The 18,559-nt window shown below is 40.0% G+C and overlaps 1 protein-coding gene across 7 annotated transcripts in view; it reads left to right on the plus strand.

Annotated features, from left to right (window-relative positions):
* The window catches only part of arhgef37 (Rho guanine nucleotide exchange factor (GEF) 37), a 127,249-nt gene that overhangs the window by 98,696 nt on the left and 9,994 nt on the right, over positions 1–18,559 (plus strand). For 4 of the 7 annotated variants that reach the window (XM_052013500.1, XM_052013497.1, XM_052013499.1 and 1 more), the window contains 5 exons: positions 5,938–6,042; positions 9,235–9,348; positions 10,109–10,438; positions 11,910–12,032; positions 13,235–13,421. In XM_052013500.1, the coding sequence (XP_051869460.1) occupies positions 5,938–6,042; positions 9,235–9,348; positions 10,109–10,438; positions 11,910–12,032; positions 13,235–13,421 (859 nt within the window). Of the gene's footprint in view, positions 1–5,937; positions 6,043–9,234; positions 9,349–10,108; positions 10,439–11,909; positions 12,033–13,234; positions 13,461–16,225; positions 16,574–18,559 lie in introns of those variants that run through there. The other 3 variants (XR_007956162.1, XM_052013502.1, XM_052013501.1) reach the window with 3 other exon arrangements.

Here is an 18,559-nt window from a genome sequence, read left to right on the forward strand (position 1 = left end):
AAAAGGTGGTTACTGTTACGTTTGTTCTTCATCAAGAGACAAACTTCGTGTGGGTTTAACATCTGAACATCAAGTGCGAATGTTTTCGCAGGTGTGTTGCTTTCATTTGCTGCATTACTATTGGTGTTTTCCTGGTAACTCTGGTCCACATGTTCATTTTCTCCATATGCTGGCCCCTTTGGTGTACTGACAGGGGATGGGTCACAGCCAGGGGTTGGAACTTGTGGTCGTAGATCCACACGGTTCCTCCTCAGAGACGTCCCTCGCTCCGTCTGGATCTGGTATGAATGTGGATTTACTTCCTCTTGCACAATTCCTTGCATGGACCATTTGCCAGATTCATGATCTCGGATTCGCACTTGATCCCCAGGCTTCAGGACTGGTGGGCTTTTCGCTGTCTTGTGATTCTGTTCCTGTTTTTCTTTCCCTTCCTCTTTAGCCTGTTTGACCTTGTATGCTCCTTCAGGTGTCAACAGGTTTTCATGTATTGGAAGGTTAGTGCGTTTGCGTCGACCCATCTGCATTTGGGCTGGTGAAAGGCCGTTCTGCAGTGGTGCACTTTTGTAAATCATTAGACTTCTGTGGAAATCCTCTCGTCCATCTTGCGCTTTCTTCATGAGGCCCTTCACCACCTTAACTAAACTCTCTGCTAGGCCATTAGATTTACGGTGATGTGGGCTTGAGGTTATATGTCGAAACCCCCCCAAACATTGGCAAAGGATTCGAATTCACAGCTCAAAAATTGTGGACCATTGTCTGATACTACTTCACATGGAACTCCATGCCTCGCAAACACAGCTTTCAGGAACATGATAACTGCTTTGCTGGACGTTGATTGCAGTGTCGCAACCTCTGGATAATTGGAAAAGTAGTCTGTTACAACAATATGGCTCTTCCCATTACAGTCAAACAAATTCACTCCAACTTTGAAATACGGCCTGTCTGGTACAGGGTGTGGTGTAAGTGGTTCTGCTTGCTGCTTTGGTCTGTAGGTAAGGCATATTTCACATGAAGCAGTGGTCCGGCTGATGTCTTGGTTCATTCTTGGCCAGTACATCACTTCATGTGCTCTACGTTTACATTTTTCCTCCCCAAGAAGCCCTTCGTGTATCTTCTGGAGCATCTCCTTGCGTAGTGACACTGGAATCACAAACCTGTTCCCTTTTGAAGACCATATCTTTCACTACTGACAGTTCAGCTCTGCATGCCCAATAATCCTGAATGCACATTGGACAGTCATCCTTTGCTGCTGGCCATCCTTTCCGTATTGTAACATTGAGTACTTTCATTGTTTCATCTGCCTCTGCTGCTTTCCTAATCTGCTCTATTCTATCTGGAGATACTGGAAGAGAGGTGACAATCATGTCAACATAGGCCTGTACATCTGCATTAACCTGTAGTCACTCTTTTCAGTCTTGTCGACTGCTCAAGACAGCGCATCAGCAGCAAACGTATTTTCCCGGTGTGTAGATCATCTTCACATCATATTTCTGCAGCCTTATCAACATGCACTGTATCGTCATAGGACAGTCATTCAGTGGTTTGGACATAATTGAGACCAATGGTTTATGACCTGTCTCCACTTCAATAGCTTGCCCATAGAGGTACTGATGGAACCTTTCACATGTATATGTACTGGCGAGAAGCTCTTTCTCTATCTGTGCATAGTTGGCTTCCGCACTTGTTAAAGCCCTTGATGCATAGGCCACAGGTTGCCATGTGCCATCATGCTGCTGCAGTAGTATTGATCCAAGGCCGTGCCGGGACGCATCAGCTGATATCCTGATACACCTTTCCGGATCATAAAACTTCAGCACGGGGTCTTCAGTTAGGACCCTTCTCAACGTCTGGAAACACACTTCTTGCTCATGAGACCAAATCCATTCATTTTGTTGCTCAAGGAGTGACCTAAGTGGTGCTGACACTGTTGACAGTCGAAGGATGAACTTAGCCAGGTAAGTCACCATCCCTAAGAAACATCTCACCTCCTCTGTTTTGGGGCCTCTCCATGTTTTCCATGGCTGACGTCTTTCTTGGGTCAGGCTTCACTCCCTCTGCAGATATGACATCTCCTATGAAGATCAGTGTCTTAACACCAAACTCACATTTCTCTTTATTTAATTTCAAATTGACATTCCTTGTCATGTCAAGCACTTGTCTCAGTCGAGTATCATGTTCCTCCTCGGTGGACCCCCAGACGATGATGTCATCCATCATGGTCTCGACACCAGGTATGCCCTCAAAAATCATGTAGATGGTCTTATGGTAGACTTCTGGTGCGGACAGGATCCCACATGGCAGCCGAAGATAGCAATATCTTCCCTGTGGTGTGTTAAAAGTACAGAGTCTCGAACTTGCCTCATCAAGCTTCATCTGCCAAAACCCAGATGATGCGTCGAGCTTGCTGAACCATTTGGCACCTGAAAACCGGGACATGATCTCCTCCCGTGTTGGCAATTTAAAATGTTCTCTCTTGATGGCATTATTGAGATATCTGCAATGCTCCATTTTTCTTTTGCACAATGACCAGTGAACTCACCTAATCTGTTGGTTCTTCAATTCTCTGTATGACATTCATCCGTTCCACGCGTGCTAGTTCTTGTTTAAGCTTATCTCTAAGTTGAAACGGAACTTTCCTGCATGCATGGACAACAGGAGCCACTGCCTCATCTATGTGAATTTTGTGTACACCAGGTAAGTATCCGAGCCCCTCAAAGACATCTGCATACTCTTCCATGAGTGTTGTGTGGTCATCTTTGGTATGTGAAGATACTATGAAAACTCTTTTCACTAGGTTGAGCTTTTCACATGCACTCAGACCTAATATTGGCTGTACACTCTTTCAGTAGCTGTGATTTTTAAGTTCTGCCCCTTGTGCTTAAAGGTCACCATACAGCCCCCTTTTACTGGAACTTTCTCTCCAGTGTAGCCTGTCATTTTTAACTTCACAGGGTAAATCTTACTCTTTACTGTGAGAGTCTTATAATCATCCATGGATAACAGGTTCACCTGAGCTCTGGTGTCAAGCTTGAATGGAATTAGTGTCTCATTCACAGTTACTGGAACAATCCATTCTGTTTTACCAGCAGCCACAGTCTGTACAGAATCCACAAAGAATTCCTCCATTTTCTCATCAACTGTGTGCACCTTTCTCTTGTTAGCCCCAGCTTTGCAGCACCTTGCAAAGTGATTCTTCTTCCCACAGCTATTGCAGGACTTCCCATAAGCAGGACTCATCTTTGGAATGTGTCCACCTCCACATCGGCTGCATGTGCCGTTTGAGCCTTCCTCTTTGCTGTTGCTTTCAGAAACACCTTGGAAGCTGCTTCTCTGTTTTCACAGCATGTACTATTGTGTCTGCTCTGTACAGCTCCTTAGCTTGTGCTCATGTGGTTTCTGCTGACCTACACATATTCACCGCCTTTTCCAGGGTCAAATTTTTTTCACGCAACAGTCTTTCTCTGAGTCCGTTATCTGGAATTCCACAAACTATTCTGTCTTTAACTAGTGAGTTTCTCAAATCTCCAAATTCACAAGACTTACTCAGTGTGTGAAGCTCAGCTAAGTATTGGTTGAAGCTAACACCTTGTTTCTGGTCACAGGAAAAAAATTATATCTCTCAAATGTGATGTTTTTACTTAGGATAAAATACTCAATTTTTTTCATCAAAGTGCCCAACTCAAAAGCTGTCTCATCAATTTGAAAGCTGTTATAGATGTCCAAAGCATCTTCGCCAATCACATGCAGAAAAATAGACACTTTCAATTTTTCATTTTTCCCTCCCGCTACCACTAGGGCACCAATGCTCAATACAAGAGGGCATGGCTTTAAGGTAATGGGTGGGAAGTTCAAGGGAGATGTCAGAGGGAGGTTTTTCACCCAGAGAGTGGTTGGTGCATGGAATGCGCTGCCGGGGGTGGTGGTGGAGGCTGATACGTTGGGCAAGTTCAAGAGGTTGTTAGATAAGCATATGGAGGAATTTAAGATGAAGGGATATATGGGAGGAAGAGGTTAGATAGTCTTAGAAGTGGTTTGAAGGTCGGCACAACCTGGTGGGCCAAAGGGCCTGTATTGTGCTGTATTGTTCTATGGTTCTATAGCATCTAAATATATGCTGAATCGCTGTTTGAAGCGTTTCCATTTATCGGTTAGATTGCCAGTAAACTGCATAGGCATGGGAGGACTTAGCTTATACATAACAGGAACTCTTGGCCTCTCACCTGAATCTCTCTTGATGGCACAGCTTTGTGGGCCAAAGGGCCTGAATTGTGCTGTAGCTTTTCTATGTTCTATGTTCTAAATCCAGTGACTGCTGAACTTCAGGAACGATGTGTTCCCTCGCCACGCCGGCCAGCTTTTTCTCCGTCTTATTACAGCTTTTCTTTCATACTCACTGAGTCTCTTTCTCAATTGCACACAGTATTCATCTACTCTCCCTGTTCAGACCTCAATCCAACTTCTGACACCATGTTATGTTTGTTCTTCAAGAGACAAACTTCACGTGGGTTTAACATCTGAACGTTTTATTAGCCAACACCAGAGAAGCTTTCCCTCTCTTTTTACAGCCACTTCCTGTTCCCCCATGTGACCCCTTGCATTGCCTACTGGGAACTGTGGTTCTTTATTATAACTACATAATAATACAGTTACCTTGGCTCTAGCATTCAGATCTTGGGTCAAAGTTGCAGCTGGGTCCCAATGAATTGAGGCCCAGCCTGTATAGATAAGCAAGAGTTTGCTACATCCTGGCAGAGGCCCTCCTCACCTGCTCAGGAGAGCAGGTTAAAAATGCCAACTGCTAGAAATCAATGGGTCAGTTGTTTCAGCCATTTTAACTGCCTGAGGAACAACGGAAACAGGTACAGGAAGGGAGCGGTTTCTTTTACAAGTTTGTGTGTACAGTGTCACAGGAGATCATTGAACCTACTTTCAGTCAGTGAAATTTCATCAGAACTGAAGGCATCTGGCATGAATTGCCACTGTTTCACGGGTCCCCGTTCTTCAGGAAAAGAATCACCTCCTGACATATAACCCCTTGTCTGGTCTTAAGCAACGTAAAATTGTGACTTCTTGTACTCTAAGCTATTTAATTAAAACAAACTTTCAATTCTATTAAAATGTATTGCTTTCATCATGTAATAGATCTGAATCCAACCACGTTTGTGATTATTGCTGCCAATTTTCTGTGTGAGTCACAGATGGCTCAAGGCTAGAGTTCACCCAGTGGAAGTGAACTAAAGCTCTGACAATTATTGGGCTGCATTTGAATTCTGTTGAAGGTCCACATGTTTTTGGGACAGCATACTGAATAACATGGGCAGGATTTCTGGTGATTCCTTTGTGGAAGTGGCAGCAGGACACCAGGAGACAGTGTGACAGAATTGTTGTTTGCTGGGATTTGGGAGGAGGGTTGATTTGTGGGGCCAGCTAGTTCCTAAGAATCAGTAAGAAGCTCTCCCTAGTGAACCTCTGCATAATGGCTAATGCCAATGGACACAGTGTACATGGCGCATCATCTATCCATTTATTACTTTAAAATAGTATGTGGACTCGTTCCGATGCTTTAACCTCCCAATCGTCACAATCCCAATCTATGAAGCTTCCCATACTCCCATTTCTGACAAGTAGTTGTCCTTCAATAAAGTTTCATCAGCATGGATGCTGGCAAGTGCTGTTCTGTGTGGACTGTACTGCTTTCCTATTCTGATCCAGCAGAGGGAATAACGATCAAACTCTTTATTATAGTAATATTCTGGATTAAAATATATTAATGAAATATATAGTTATATATCAAGTGGGTAGGTGATTCTGTATCGTTGAGGTGGGTTAACCAATTAATCTGATATGTGGATCTTTGACAACAAAGTGTAAAACGTAATGAGAAACAGCTGTTTTGTTTTACAATTTAACAGGCATTTTTTTTCCATTCATTGATAGACTAAAGACAAAGATTATGATGATTTGGTGATGCTTTTCAACATAATAGAAAAAGATGTTACAACACTGAAGAAGAACACAGGAAATTACATAACAAATGTGGAGGTAACAAAACAATTCGTTTTCTTTTTATATCCTTTTCTTTCTTGTCCTTTTTTGATATTTTCTTGTTTGTTTTCATCCCTCTTTGCCTTTTACCTTTAGTTTGCATTTTGCTCTTACATATTTATTCTTTCTTTCCTTTGATTTCACTGTTGTGTCCTTGTTTCATGTGAAGGCTGCATTTCATCCTTTAGGAACTGTAGTAATTTTCTGAGTGGAAAAGTCTGCAACACAGCCCTTGTGGAATCAATCAAAATGGTGTCTACCAAACTGGTGATCTCCTTTCTTTGGTAGAACATCCAAACTCCACTAGAGGCAGTACAAAATCTTTTGCTTCCCACTGCCTTCTTACTTTGTGTGGTATCTACTGGCTTGATGATCCATCGTCAACACTGGGCCCTGTATTCCTTTATCAGTAGTCATCTCGGGCTCCAAACTGAGAGCATCTGCTTTTCTCAGGTATTTCCATGCTTTGAAAACAATAATTTCTTCATATGCTCTCAAAGCCAAAGCCAATCTTTGAACTCATGGGGGAATCATTCGAGGCACTGACTTCATTTCATGGAATAGAGAAATCAGGAGCTTGTGATCTGTGTAGATGCTAAAGTGACATCCAAAAATATACTTATGGAACTGGCATTCCAAGCATGATGGCTAACCCTTCTTTATCCAGCTGGGAGTACTTTTTCTCTACTGCATTCAGCTTTCTGGACATAAAATATTGGTTTTTCAGAACCATCTTCCATCAGTGGGATAACACAGCACCACCACTGTATGATGAAGGACAATAAGCAAAGATGAACTCTCTGTCTGTTTGAGTCATGGACTAGCACATCATCAGTTTACTTTTGGAATGCACAAAAGTCTTTTCTTGAACTTCAATCCACCTCTACTTCATATCCTTTTATAGTAATTTGTGCAGTGGAGCAATGAGCATGGCTGGATTTGGGGAAAAAAACTAATATTAGTAATTCAACATCACCAGACATGTCTGGAGTTTAGTTATATTTACTGGAGCAGAAGCATTGCTAATGGCTTTTACCTTGAAGTGGGTACAACTGCCCTTAGCGTCTGCATAGTGCTACAACCAAACCTACTGTGGTGAATTTGTTTAAAGCAGACGGATGTTGGTCTTTCCTTCTCTTCCCTATTTTCTCTTTGAAAAACTTTTTCTTTGGACCTATCTGACTTTGCAAAAAATTATTATATCTTAACATACAAAAGAAGTGGAGACTGAGTTTCATCCTTTAGGCGCTATATTTATTTTCTTCAAGCCTACTGAATGTACATGCCTGCAGCTGCAGCCCTTGTAGAGATCAACTAAAATGGTGAATACCAAAGATCAAAATAGTGACACAGACAAGCTTCCAAAAACACAATCACCCCTGCTGGCTTGGAAGAGAACTACTGACTCTATACATCTAATCATATATATTACTACATTTCCACTTAGGTTTACTATGTCTTTTAATTTTTTTTTCTAAATGTACATTTACCTTTCCCTTTTCCACATCACTACTTTTCTCATGTTTCACTCATTATGCATGAGCTAAGTACATTTTGACTTGAGGATGAGTGTTCACAGAATCCATTACATAACTGAAGAGTTCAGGTACTAGCTTAGTTAAAAAGATTACTGGAAATTTGTGCATAGTTGGTGCCTGTTATTTGTACAGCTAATTTAACTTTAGTTCTCACCCTTTCCCTGCTGCACCTTAACTTCATTTGGTTTGTAATGGTTTAAATTTCTTGTTTTGTTTAAATGACACTCAATAATATTAAATATCACACACAAGGACATATTTTAATATAGTTATATGCCTGTTATTGATCACAATACTAGTAAAACTATGAATACATTCAAGTTAAGTTGCAGCCCTATTTACTATAGACTGCTACATAACAGATAATATTTATTTGAATAAGCACCAACTTGGTTAATCCTAACTTAGCTAAAGGAAAGGGTTAAAAACAGCAATTTACTATTAAATAGAGTGCTGATTTTATATTTGATGCAGTCTTTAAAATAATTTCCAGTGAGAATCCCAATGAGCTTCAATGTTCAAATGATTTTTCTTATTACATTAGAATCAAATATTTTGTAAGTAAATTAATTAAAATGTATCTATTCTGCCACTCTTTTCCAATGTTTATACCTAGCTGGGCTGCTTACATGTTGGCTTCGTTTCATTACTATAACTTTTCAAACCAATGAAGCTTAGCGAGTGGGTAGATATTTAGAGTCTTAGCCCATTTGGAATAAATGGGTTAATTCATCACAACATTAGTGGTTCATACACAAGTATACCACAAAATAATTTCATAGCCTAAAGTGCTTTTTCTCTTTATATGATTTTCTTTTTGTTTAATCACAAAATTTTATGAATATGGAATGCAGCATTTATCTAAAAGTAAGTTTCATTGTAAAGAATTTATTAAATAGAAATTGTGATTGTTAGATCATGAAATAATTTTAACAATGCTAGGCTTTTAAGTTCATCATTTTAAGTTCAGAAGCCACTCTTTTTGCATGAATGATGTTCAGGAAAAGTATTCTCAACTAAAATCTTCTATTTCTATGGCAACTCGTGCAAAAAAAAATCCAGCATTGGATTACAATGTTCTAGAATTGATTTCAGAATTACAAAAATAATTCTGCTTTTAATGTTTTCACTTTTTTTCCTATATTTTAGTTGTAGTAGTGGTGACAGGGCAATTTATAAGATATATTTAGAAACTTTTTTTTAAGTGTTATCATGGTGCACAGAAGTGGACACCAAAGGCACCTACAGCTCAGAAGGAATGAAAAAAAGACATGGCTACAACATTTAAATACTACTTTTTAATATCTTTCTCTAATGTATATTCATTAACGTTCTTAAATAATAGTTTGCCAGGGATGGCCTGCACTCGAGACTTTCAGGAAGTGCCCCTGCAATTTCCAGCCATCTGACAGGCAATGCAGCTGGAAGCTAAGTATTTTCTAGCAACTAAAGACTTCTTTAGTTGTCGCCTTCTGCGGGCAGAGATGCTGCCACCTTTTTCTGCACGGACTGCTCTGCATGCAGTGGCAACAGTCACTATCACCCTGAACTAAGGGAGTGCCAGTCAATATTGGGGAAGCTAAAATGTTAAAAATCACTCACTACACTAACCTTGTCCATCTTTTAATCATTCTCTTTAATTTTGACACAGCATTTTCAACATTTAAACCCATGCCAAGACTTCTCTGATTTGGTGGATGAACATGTTGCTGCCTGCTATCGGGGGTTTATCGAAAAACTGTACCAACAAGTAATTCCTCAATTTGTAAGTAAAGGCATAAAATTCATAAAATGAGTGAACTAGGTCTCAATTCAATTGTGTTTAGAGAGGTAATCTTACTGAAACTTATAAAATTAGTAATGTAGATATTGGGAGTGTGCATCCTCTGGCTGAAAATCTCCACAGTGGATCACAGTTTCAAAAAGGATCAACCTTATTTGAAGAGGAGACACTTCCACAAAAGGGTTATGAATCTGGAATTCTCTACTCTAAATGGCTATGGATGCCCACTGGTTGGTATATTCAAGAAAAAAATCAATAGATTCCGTGTACTAATGGGAATAATGGTTCATGGGAATAATGCAGGAAAGTGCAATGGAAGTAAATCAATCATTATCCTATAGAATGGTGGTGCAAGTTTGAAGGACCAAAAGACCTATTCCCATTTTTATTTCTTATGTACACACAGAAACGGGCCCATCGCCCACCATTTTCATGATAGGTACTTCATCTCGATGAAATACTTATCTTAACTAATCCCATTTACCAGCATTTGTTCCATAGCCTTCTGTGTGTTGGTGATTCGAGTGCTCATCTAGATACTTCTTAAGTGTCAAGAACCCCTGCCTTCATCATCCATTCAGCCAGTGCATTTCCAGATTCCAACCACATTCTAGGTGAAAAAGTTTTTCCTCAAATCCTCTGTAAACCTCTTACCCCTAAATGTGTACCCTCTAGTTTTAGGAATAGTTCTAATGCTCATAAATATTAATGACTATATATGAGAATGTCTTTGTCAAAACAGAAGAGAAGATTGGAATCCATCATTTATGAACCACTCTGTGTCCTCACAAGCATGTTCAGTGGGCCACAACAGCTGGTTAGAAAACACAAAGATAAAATGTTAGACTATGAAAAAATTCAGGAGAAAATAAAGCAAGAAGGTGGTGCATCTTATGATGAGAAGACTGTTGAGAAGACATATGAAACACTCCATTCTTTATTACTCTCAGAGTTGCCAAGATTTAACAGAATTGTGCTACAGCTACAAGCTCAGATTCTACAAGCAATTATCTATGTCCATCATGACTTAGCCAACAACATCCTTGAATTAATCAGTCAGCATCTGCATGAGGTAATAATATGTCTTGAATTATTACATGTATTGGAGGGATTGAATGGTGAATTGGGTAACATTAGTTTCTTTTCTTTTCCAGGAGCTGGATTCAAATTCAGCTCAGTTGTGTGGAAAATATCAGCTCCGTGATGCAGTTTAGAAGTATTTTAATCTAACAGAAGTGCAGATGGTGGGAAATGCTCTGATCTCCCACCACAAGCATGATTAGACCCTAAAATTACCCCCTTGCTTAGGGAGCTAACTGCAGCGTTGGGCCTTGAAATGTAATTCAATAAATGTAAAATTGTACTAATTGAGCAGGGATGCTTAACCCTCTTGCGGTACACTGCAGAACACAGCGAAGAGGAGGGTTTGGTTTGCAAGGGTCTCTCCAGAGGATGGGAAAAGTACAAATGGGACTTATTGCATGGTTCCATGGCCTAAGTGATAATGGTACTATATAGTATCAATGCAGCACACTCTACCATGCAATATGGTTGACAGCAAACCATAAGGCAAGTAGTTCTACTTGGTAAAGTACAGGAATGCACAATGTGAAAAAGACGAACTTGAGTAAGCTACCAATGCAGAAAGAGTAGGCTTTTCTTGCACCTGGCTGATGCCACATCCGAGCGACGTGCTTTACATGAGCAATCAGTTCTAAAGATCAAGTCACCAAGGGAAAAAATAGGCAGTTGATGTATGGGAAAGAATATTGACATGAATGACTAATTGTTGGAGAATACTTACATAGATAGGAACAGTCCTTCAATACCTCAGCCAAATATTCATATAAGTGCTGGCTGGCATTTAAAGATAGAGCATGTCATACTGCAACCTTTTGGAGCTGTATGACACTGCTACTCAATATTAAATTTGGTGAGCTGTCAAGAGAAAAATTGGATTTATATATCTATTAAAATTATCTGTTCTGTCAAGATTATCTACTCTGTCAGTACCACATCGTACAAATTACTTTGCCAATTTAATTTTCAGCTAAATAACTATTTTGACAAGTTACAACCAACTTAAAGCATATAATAAAAAGTTATTAAAATGTACATATTAAGTCTGGGACAGAATAATTTAAAAAGAGACAAATATTATCAGTTTAATGGGAAAGACCAATGAGCCATTTCAATTAAATCTAAATACAAGGTGGTGCTCCACATGTACCTGTTACTGGAAAGAAGAATGATATCTTAGACAGTCTGAATGTGATCCAGATCAGGCCGCCTTCAAATAGAACCAGAGCAGACCAGGTAAGCTCTGCTCTGTTGTGTGAGGGTTATATCAACCTCTGTGACCAGCAGCATCTATATATATTTATTCAGTGAAAAACCAATACCACTAATAAGCATAAATCTATGAAACATAGTGCAATTACTAATTATCAAATGTGTGAACTACTATTTCCTCGCCCTGAGTAGATCTTCGATCATCAGATAATGTTTATAGAACAACTTCTTAAATTACTTTTGTTTCTCAGTTTCTACCTAGCCACAAAGTCAACTTTTGGCAACAAACAGAAGAAACATTGCAGAAATCAGATGTAAAACTGGAAGAGTTCTGCCAAGTATTTGAATCAATCATGGAACAAATTATTGAACAGGTATGTTACATGTAAAACAATTTAAAAAGTAATATGAATTTTCTGTAGGTAATTCATAATTACACGTGTCCAGGAAAATGACTGCACAGAAAATTTGTAGTAAGGAATCAAAAAGGTATAACATTTAATGGACTAAAAGCAAATTTGAAAGGGCACCTACACCCCAGAAAAAAAGGGCTAGAGAAGCTTTGCAATCATTTTATGAGCAGGCATTTTAACAATTCACATTTTAGCTATTGTACATTTATGTCAATCAAATGAAATGATGCTCCAACCTTATGGCAGTAAGTGATTGATAATCACTCCTGAAAGGACAGTTTTCACTAATGCCAATGCTGGCTTTTCTGTCCCTTTAATTAGCCAAGGAAAAAGGCATATTGTTTGTTGCAAGTCACCACAATAAATCACAAGATAGAAATGCAAATACTGGAAACTGGAAACTTGAAACTGAGATGAGAAACGGGGTTATAATTTACGATATTTTTTAGAATTGTATATCACAGACTTTTATATATAATTAACATATCCTATTTGTAGCTACAAATAGGTCAGCACAACATGGTGGGCCGAAGGGCCTGTATTGTGCTGTATTGTTCTATGGTTCTATGGTTAAAAAGATCAATTTAAAATAACAAAGGCCAATTTAACTCCTGCCCTGGTGGAAATTTGACAATAATGGAATTAAACTTATAGTCATGGACTCACTACCACACATGGACATTTTGTAAATTCAGGATAAATCAGCAGAAGAGGCGTGCAAAATAAAATGTTGTAATGATTTTTGTGGAGGCATCAAGACCAGGAAAACCCCTCTTAACTGAAGGAGAATAAAGAGGGCTGTGGCCGAGAGAAGGTGAGCAGCGTCACAACATCTTTTTCAAACATGCAGTTGCAGTATGTGTATTAATGAGAGGCAGCCAACAAAATGGGCTCTTGGTGAAGCCATCAACCTGGTCAACTTCTTGAGTGGCTGGCTGCATGCTCCATCAAATAGCCACTAAGCACTTAAAATCCACATGACAGAGTCTTGGATGTTGTATATTTCATTTAACAATTATGTCATTATCTAGAGTTGTTGCAAATTGCTAGCTTCTAAATAAGTCAGATATTAGATTATGAATTATGTGAATTGTCTATAGTGAAATTACTTTGCTATGTTAGCATTTGAATCATTTTTCCAGTTAATTTATAATTTTTTTCAGCCTTTTAATCAAGAAAAATTGGACATGCTTTTGAAAAAATACGACCCCAGCAAAATATACCTAGTTACCAATGATATTTCTGGAAGCAAAGATCTTGACCTGACACTTCAAAGGGGTGATTTAGTGGCAGTTCTTCAATATGCAGATACTAAAGGAAAGACAAACAGATGGCTTGTGGATTCAGGAGGTAACAGTTTCATTGTTATCTTTGGGACAAAAGTGTAATGTAAGTATGAATAATCTAATTTTCTTTCCACTCTCACCCAATTTTCTTCTCCAATTCTGAAGTAGCTACCCTTCACGCTTGAGCTAAAGCAATTAGTGACAGCATAGCTGCCAATTGTGGGGCGTCACAGCCAATTGTGCCTTGTTATCCTGATGCTTATTTTCCAACATAGCAATAGGAAATGTTGAAACTTTGCTGATTTTTCTCCTTCCTTAGCTCAGGGACACTGAAGATCTTGTAATAACACTGCTGTAATCCCACATCAGCAACAGTCTAGACTGACTATTAAATCCAAGACTTTCTGGTCAGTTTTTTTTTACTTCATTTCATTGACAAGAAACAATATTGTGACCCCAAGAGCAAGTTGGAGGCTGGGCAATCTGAGGCAAGTGACTCAACTCCTGATTTTCCAAAGCATTTCCACCATCTATAAGGCACAAGTCAGAAGTTCACTCCATTTGCAGCTCTAACAAAAGTCAAAACCATCCAGAACAACATTCCTTCATTGGTGCCTCATTCACAATATGTAGTGCATTTAGTTGTTGGTGTACCTTTTAAGAACTGTACCATGTGGTATGACTTTGATACATCATTGTACTAAATGTTGCTGTTAATACTACTGCCTTCAGTAAAGCATGTTCCATTGATATCTCCACCTCTGTTTATTTGCTGAGGAAATTGGTATCATAAAAGAGTCAAGAATGTTGCTGTTTGGGGGAGCAATAGGACAGTGATCTACCTTGAAGAAAATAAAGAACAGGGTCTTTTAGTAGAGCAGTGATGATGGTTGCAGAGAATGTGGCACATATGTCGAGAAGCTAGAGGCATAGCCATTTGTCCTGTGAATGTAACAAGTGACAATATTCCTCACCATGATGGGCACTGCCAAGGTCCCAGTGCAGGACGCAGAACAGAGAAACAAAGTGGTACACAAGAAGAGGAAGGCAATATCATTGCTGGAGGAAGGACTGGGGACATAAGAGACATCAGTAAGTCTACAAGCACCATGAACAGCAGATGCAGTCTCATTCAAGGACATAATGAAAACCTTCAAGGAGCATTTTCATCTGGCACTTGAGATTTTCAAGAGCTACAGATTTGGCAGAAATCAGAGGCTAGGTAACCAGAAGAAACGGTTAGCAGACACTAACAAAAGAGATGCAATTTCCCAACTTTTTTAGATCAAACATTCTTTGGCCACTTGTTTGTGTGGACTGGTGGATGAGAGAATTCAGTTAAATTATTTAATATGGTGGACTTAATGTTTGAGTAAGCATATAGACTAGACATCAATATGAAGATGACACTTAAAAACATGAAACAGCTTCATGCAGGGCATGATTCCAAGGTGCAAACAGGTATAAAGCCCATAGAGGTGGTAAGGGTGGTATGGTTTCATTCTTCATACTAAGTCATGTGGATGCCACTAGTGTGTTTGATGGAAAACTGGCAGGTCACATGGGGAGAAAAGGTAGAGCACCTTGCCATAAATTTAATGCAAGTCCATCCCATCTATGCCCCTTATAATTTTATATACCTGAATCAAGACCCGCTCAGCCTTCTCTGCTCCAAGGAAAACAAACCCAGCCTATCCAGTCCCTTCTCATAGCTCAAAAGCTCTATCCCAGGCAACACCCTGATTAAGGTGCAGACCTCTGCACCCTCTCCAGTGCAGTCACATCCTTCCTATAGTGCGGTGACCAGAACTGCACACCAGCAGTGGTATCTTTTATGTCTGATACCAGAGTAGTCCAACAGTGGCCCATAAAGAAGCAAGTGTGTGGAATAATCCCATTGGGATACCACTCACACAGTGAAGTCAGATAATAAGATGATGGAATCTATTACATACCCGAGGAGGTTAATCAGGGCTGCACATTTAAGGCCACTTCATTGATTGAAGAAGCAACATGTGCAACAAACTATAGCGAATAATCCTGTCACTCAAATTTGTATCTAAAACACTTCCATCATTTTTCATTGGAGTGAAGAAAATAGCATAGGGCACATATGCAGGAGGAAATTAGTAGGAAAGTGAACTGTTCAGTCTTTCAAAGAGATAGATGGAACCATGGGCATGCACAAGTGATCACTGGAGTAGACTGGATCGAGCTACTCACAGCCTGTACTTCTAAATGAGCCATGAGGAGGTCCAGAAGCCAGTCACACTTTGGGAAACACAGGCCACTGGTGATGTGGAAGGTGCCAAAGGATTTCCAGCAAGCAGACACTGGTGGACCATGGTTACAGATTTCAACTTCAGTGAGATAGTTGTAGAAAATGGTAGTTCAATGGCTACTATGCAACGTCCTAGAATAGTGGGAGAAAGTACAATCTGGAATGAGTGTTCGGCAAATTACAGACAATTCTCTCCATAAGGTATGTGTAGTGATTAAGGTGTAGGTAACAATACCCTGGTAGCATGCCAGGTGGTATTTGATGACAGCCCATCTGACAAGACCTCCCTGGGAGGAGGTAGAGAGGAGATAGGACAGTGCTTTGCCGGAAGCACTTTGAGTTGTGGACTAAGAAGGCTTAGGGAGAGTCATGCAGCATAGAGCCACGGACTGTAATAAAGCAGCTTGGCTGTGAACATGAATATAATATCACCTTAAATAGGTTTGCATTGAGCTTGGATAATATAAACAAAGGCTGCACTGAGTCGTAGGTCATGCTGAGGGCATACTTCGAGATTCATGGATTTGCAGTGTTGACTGTTTGGATGTCTGCCAATAAGGGTTGAATATGGATCTATTTCACTGCAGGTCATCAAATGAAGCATGCATTGCATCAGCTTGGCGGGGAAATACAAGGGCAGAAGGTGTCAATTACAGACGCACCAGTGGAGGCCATCACAAGTTTAAGAAGCAGACCTGCAAAGCAAAGTAAAAAGCTGACTAGAGAAGTAAACCAGTGAAGTGCCCCAGTGGAAAGGATCATCTCTGTCCAGGGCCAGTGGAAAGCAATCCATTGTGTATAAAGTCTGGTCAAAAGCATCATTTTGGCAGTAACCTGGCAATTTCAGAACAATGGGATGATCTACAAAATCAAAAGGCGGGCAGGTCAGAAGAAGTGTCCACAAATGAGGAGAGAAGAAAAAGAGTCAGCCTGAGGTGAAGTTGATTGAGTATACCAAAGATGACACTGACAAGGTTCTGGGGAAGAGCTCATTGCCTACAAGTCAATTACTAATTGGCCAGAGCTGAAAGTGTTAAATGAGGGCTGTATTGCAATGTGAGGCACGTTCTAAAGCTCTGAAAATCGTTGGAAGAATGTTATAACAGGCATGGATTTACTAATGTCATGCCAATACAGCACAGCTAATATGCCACAAGGAAGACTGAAAACAGGCATGTCAGAGTTGAAAGCTTTGGAGATGAACCATAAAAGGTGTCTTCAAGTATTGCAACAGAAAAGGGGAAAAGTCTGGGGTCTAAAGAGAGTTAGAATGGGAGTCAGGATGCAAGTGGTATTTAAGAAGCAGTGAAAACAGAGAGTGATGCAATTTATTTCATGGTATCCAGGAATGCAATACAAGATAGTAGTTCCTACAGTTGTGGATCAGAGTTATTAGTTCTCCATTTTTATATGGGCAGTTTCATGTACACAGTTGACCTCAAGAAAATGTAATACAATATATTCAGAGTTATGAAGACAATTATTTTGATGCAACAGTTGCAGAACAGAATGTGAGACCAGCTATGTGAGAGGTCTGGAATGAAAATGGAGAATGCTGGAAGTACAGCATCTATGAAGAGAGAAGCAGAGTTAACACTTTAAGTTCATGTTGAAGTTTGTTATCATGGGTATACGTACCCAGGATATAAATGCCATGAAGATCAGCTTTATGCAGCAGCAGCAACACAGTAAAAACGTGACTAACATAAACTATACGTAACTTACATGACAAAATAAGCAAAAGCAAACATAACAGCATTAGTGCAAGTTGAAGGAGAGAAAAAATATAAACCAAGGTAGCATTAAAGTTTTTCAGGTTGGTTCAAGAACCTAATGGCAGTGCAGAAGTAGCTGTTGTTGAATCTTGAGGTGTGGGTCTTCAAGCTCATCAGAAATGAGAAAAGTTAGAAATCAAACACATTGCAGAGAAGGGGGAGGGAATGTCTTTGATCAGGTAGAGACCAAAAGAGACTGAATGACACAAGTTGAAGGGGTGCTGGTTGGGAGAGGGTGGAATAGGTTTATCAACCTGTGTGCTTTTCAGCTAAGGTGTACAGCATTATCTGGAGGAGTGATCCAATGCAATTCAATGCCTGGAGTGAATACTTCAGTGTTATAAACTATAACTTGCAGTGGAGAGTTTGGTGGATTGAACCAAAAGCAAATCCCTCGCCAAAAGTTATATTGTGGTGAGTAAGATATGACTGCTACTGAGACCTCATTAAAATCTCAGATTTATCTCCACTGACATCATTGGGTCCAATCTCCTATTTTGATGAGGTCACAGCATGTGAGCAGCAGTGTCTTCCTCACCATCATAAAGTTGTTGGCAAGGGCACTCAGTAGCCAGAGAACAAGAAGAAGCCCGATAGGGCAAGTTCCTGGGTCAAAGGAGGAGTGTTGCAGGCTGGCACCACCACACACCCACTCAGGACAGGATACACCTGCTGGAATAATTACCTTTGGCTTGGTTCCATTCAAATCAGTGACCTCCTGTTTCTTGCTAACTTCCCAGTCCTTTTGCTCAGGATCGGCTGCGGGCCTGTTAATGATGTCCACGCCATCCATTATTAGCCATGATGCCACTGCTGGCCAAGCACTAAACTTATTTTCTGTTAGTTAATAATTCAGGTCTTTTACAGATCGCTTTTTTTTACACAATCTCCTGGCATTTCACAGGTGCCAATAGAAATGGACACAATGGAGCAATTCATGTTAGGCCAGCAGTGAAACACAGTGAGAGGGAAAGCCCAAACCTTTGGTTTCCTGTGCTATACTTACCTTTTAGGCAATTAGCCACCCTTTTGCTTTAACAGGAACAGACCGGACATCCAGGTGTATCTGTGCTGCTCTCTGTTTAGCACCCAACATGAAACCCAAATACCTGAGTGTTAAAATGAACCTTAACCTCTTCCAGCTTT

This window comes from Pristis pectinata, chromosome 4 (genome assembly GCF_009764475.1).
Source record: "Pristis pectinata isolate sPriPec2 chromosome 4, sPriPec2.1.pri, whole genome shotgun sequence".
Lineage (NCBI taxonomy): Eukaryota > Metazoa > Chordata > Chondrichthyes > Rhinopristiformes > Pristidae > Pristis > Pristis pectinata.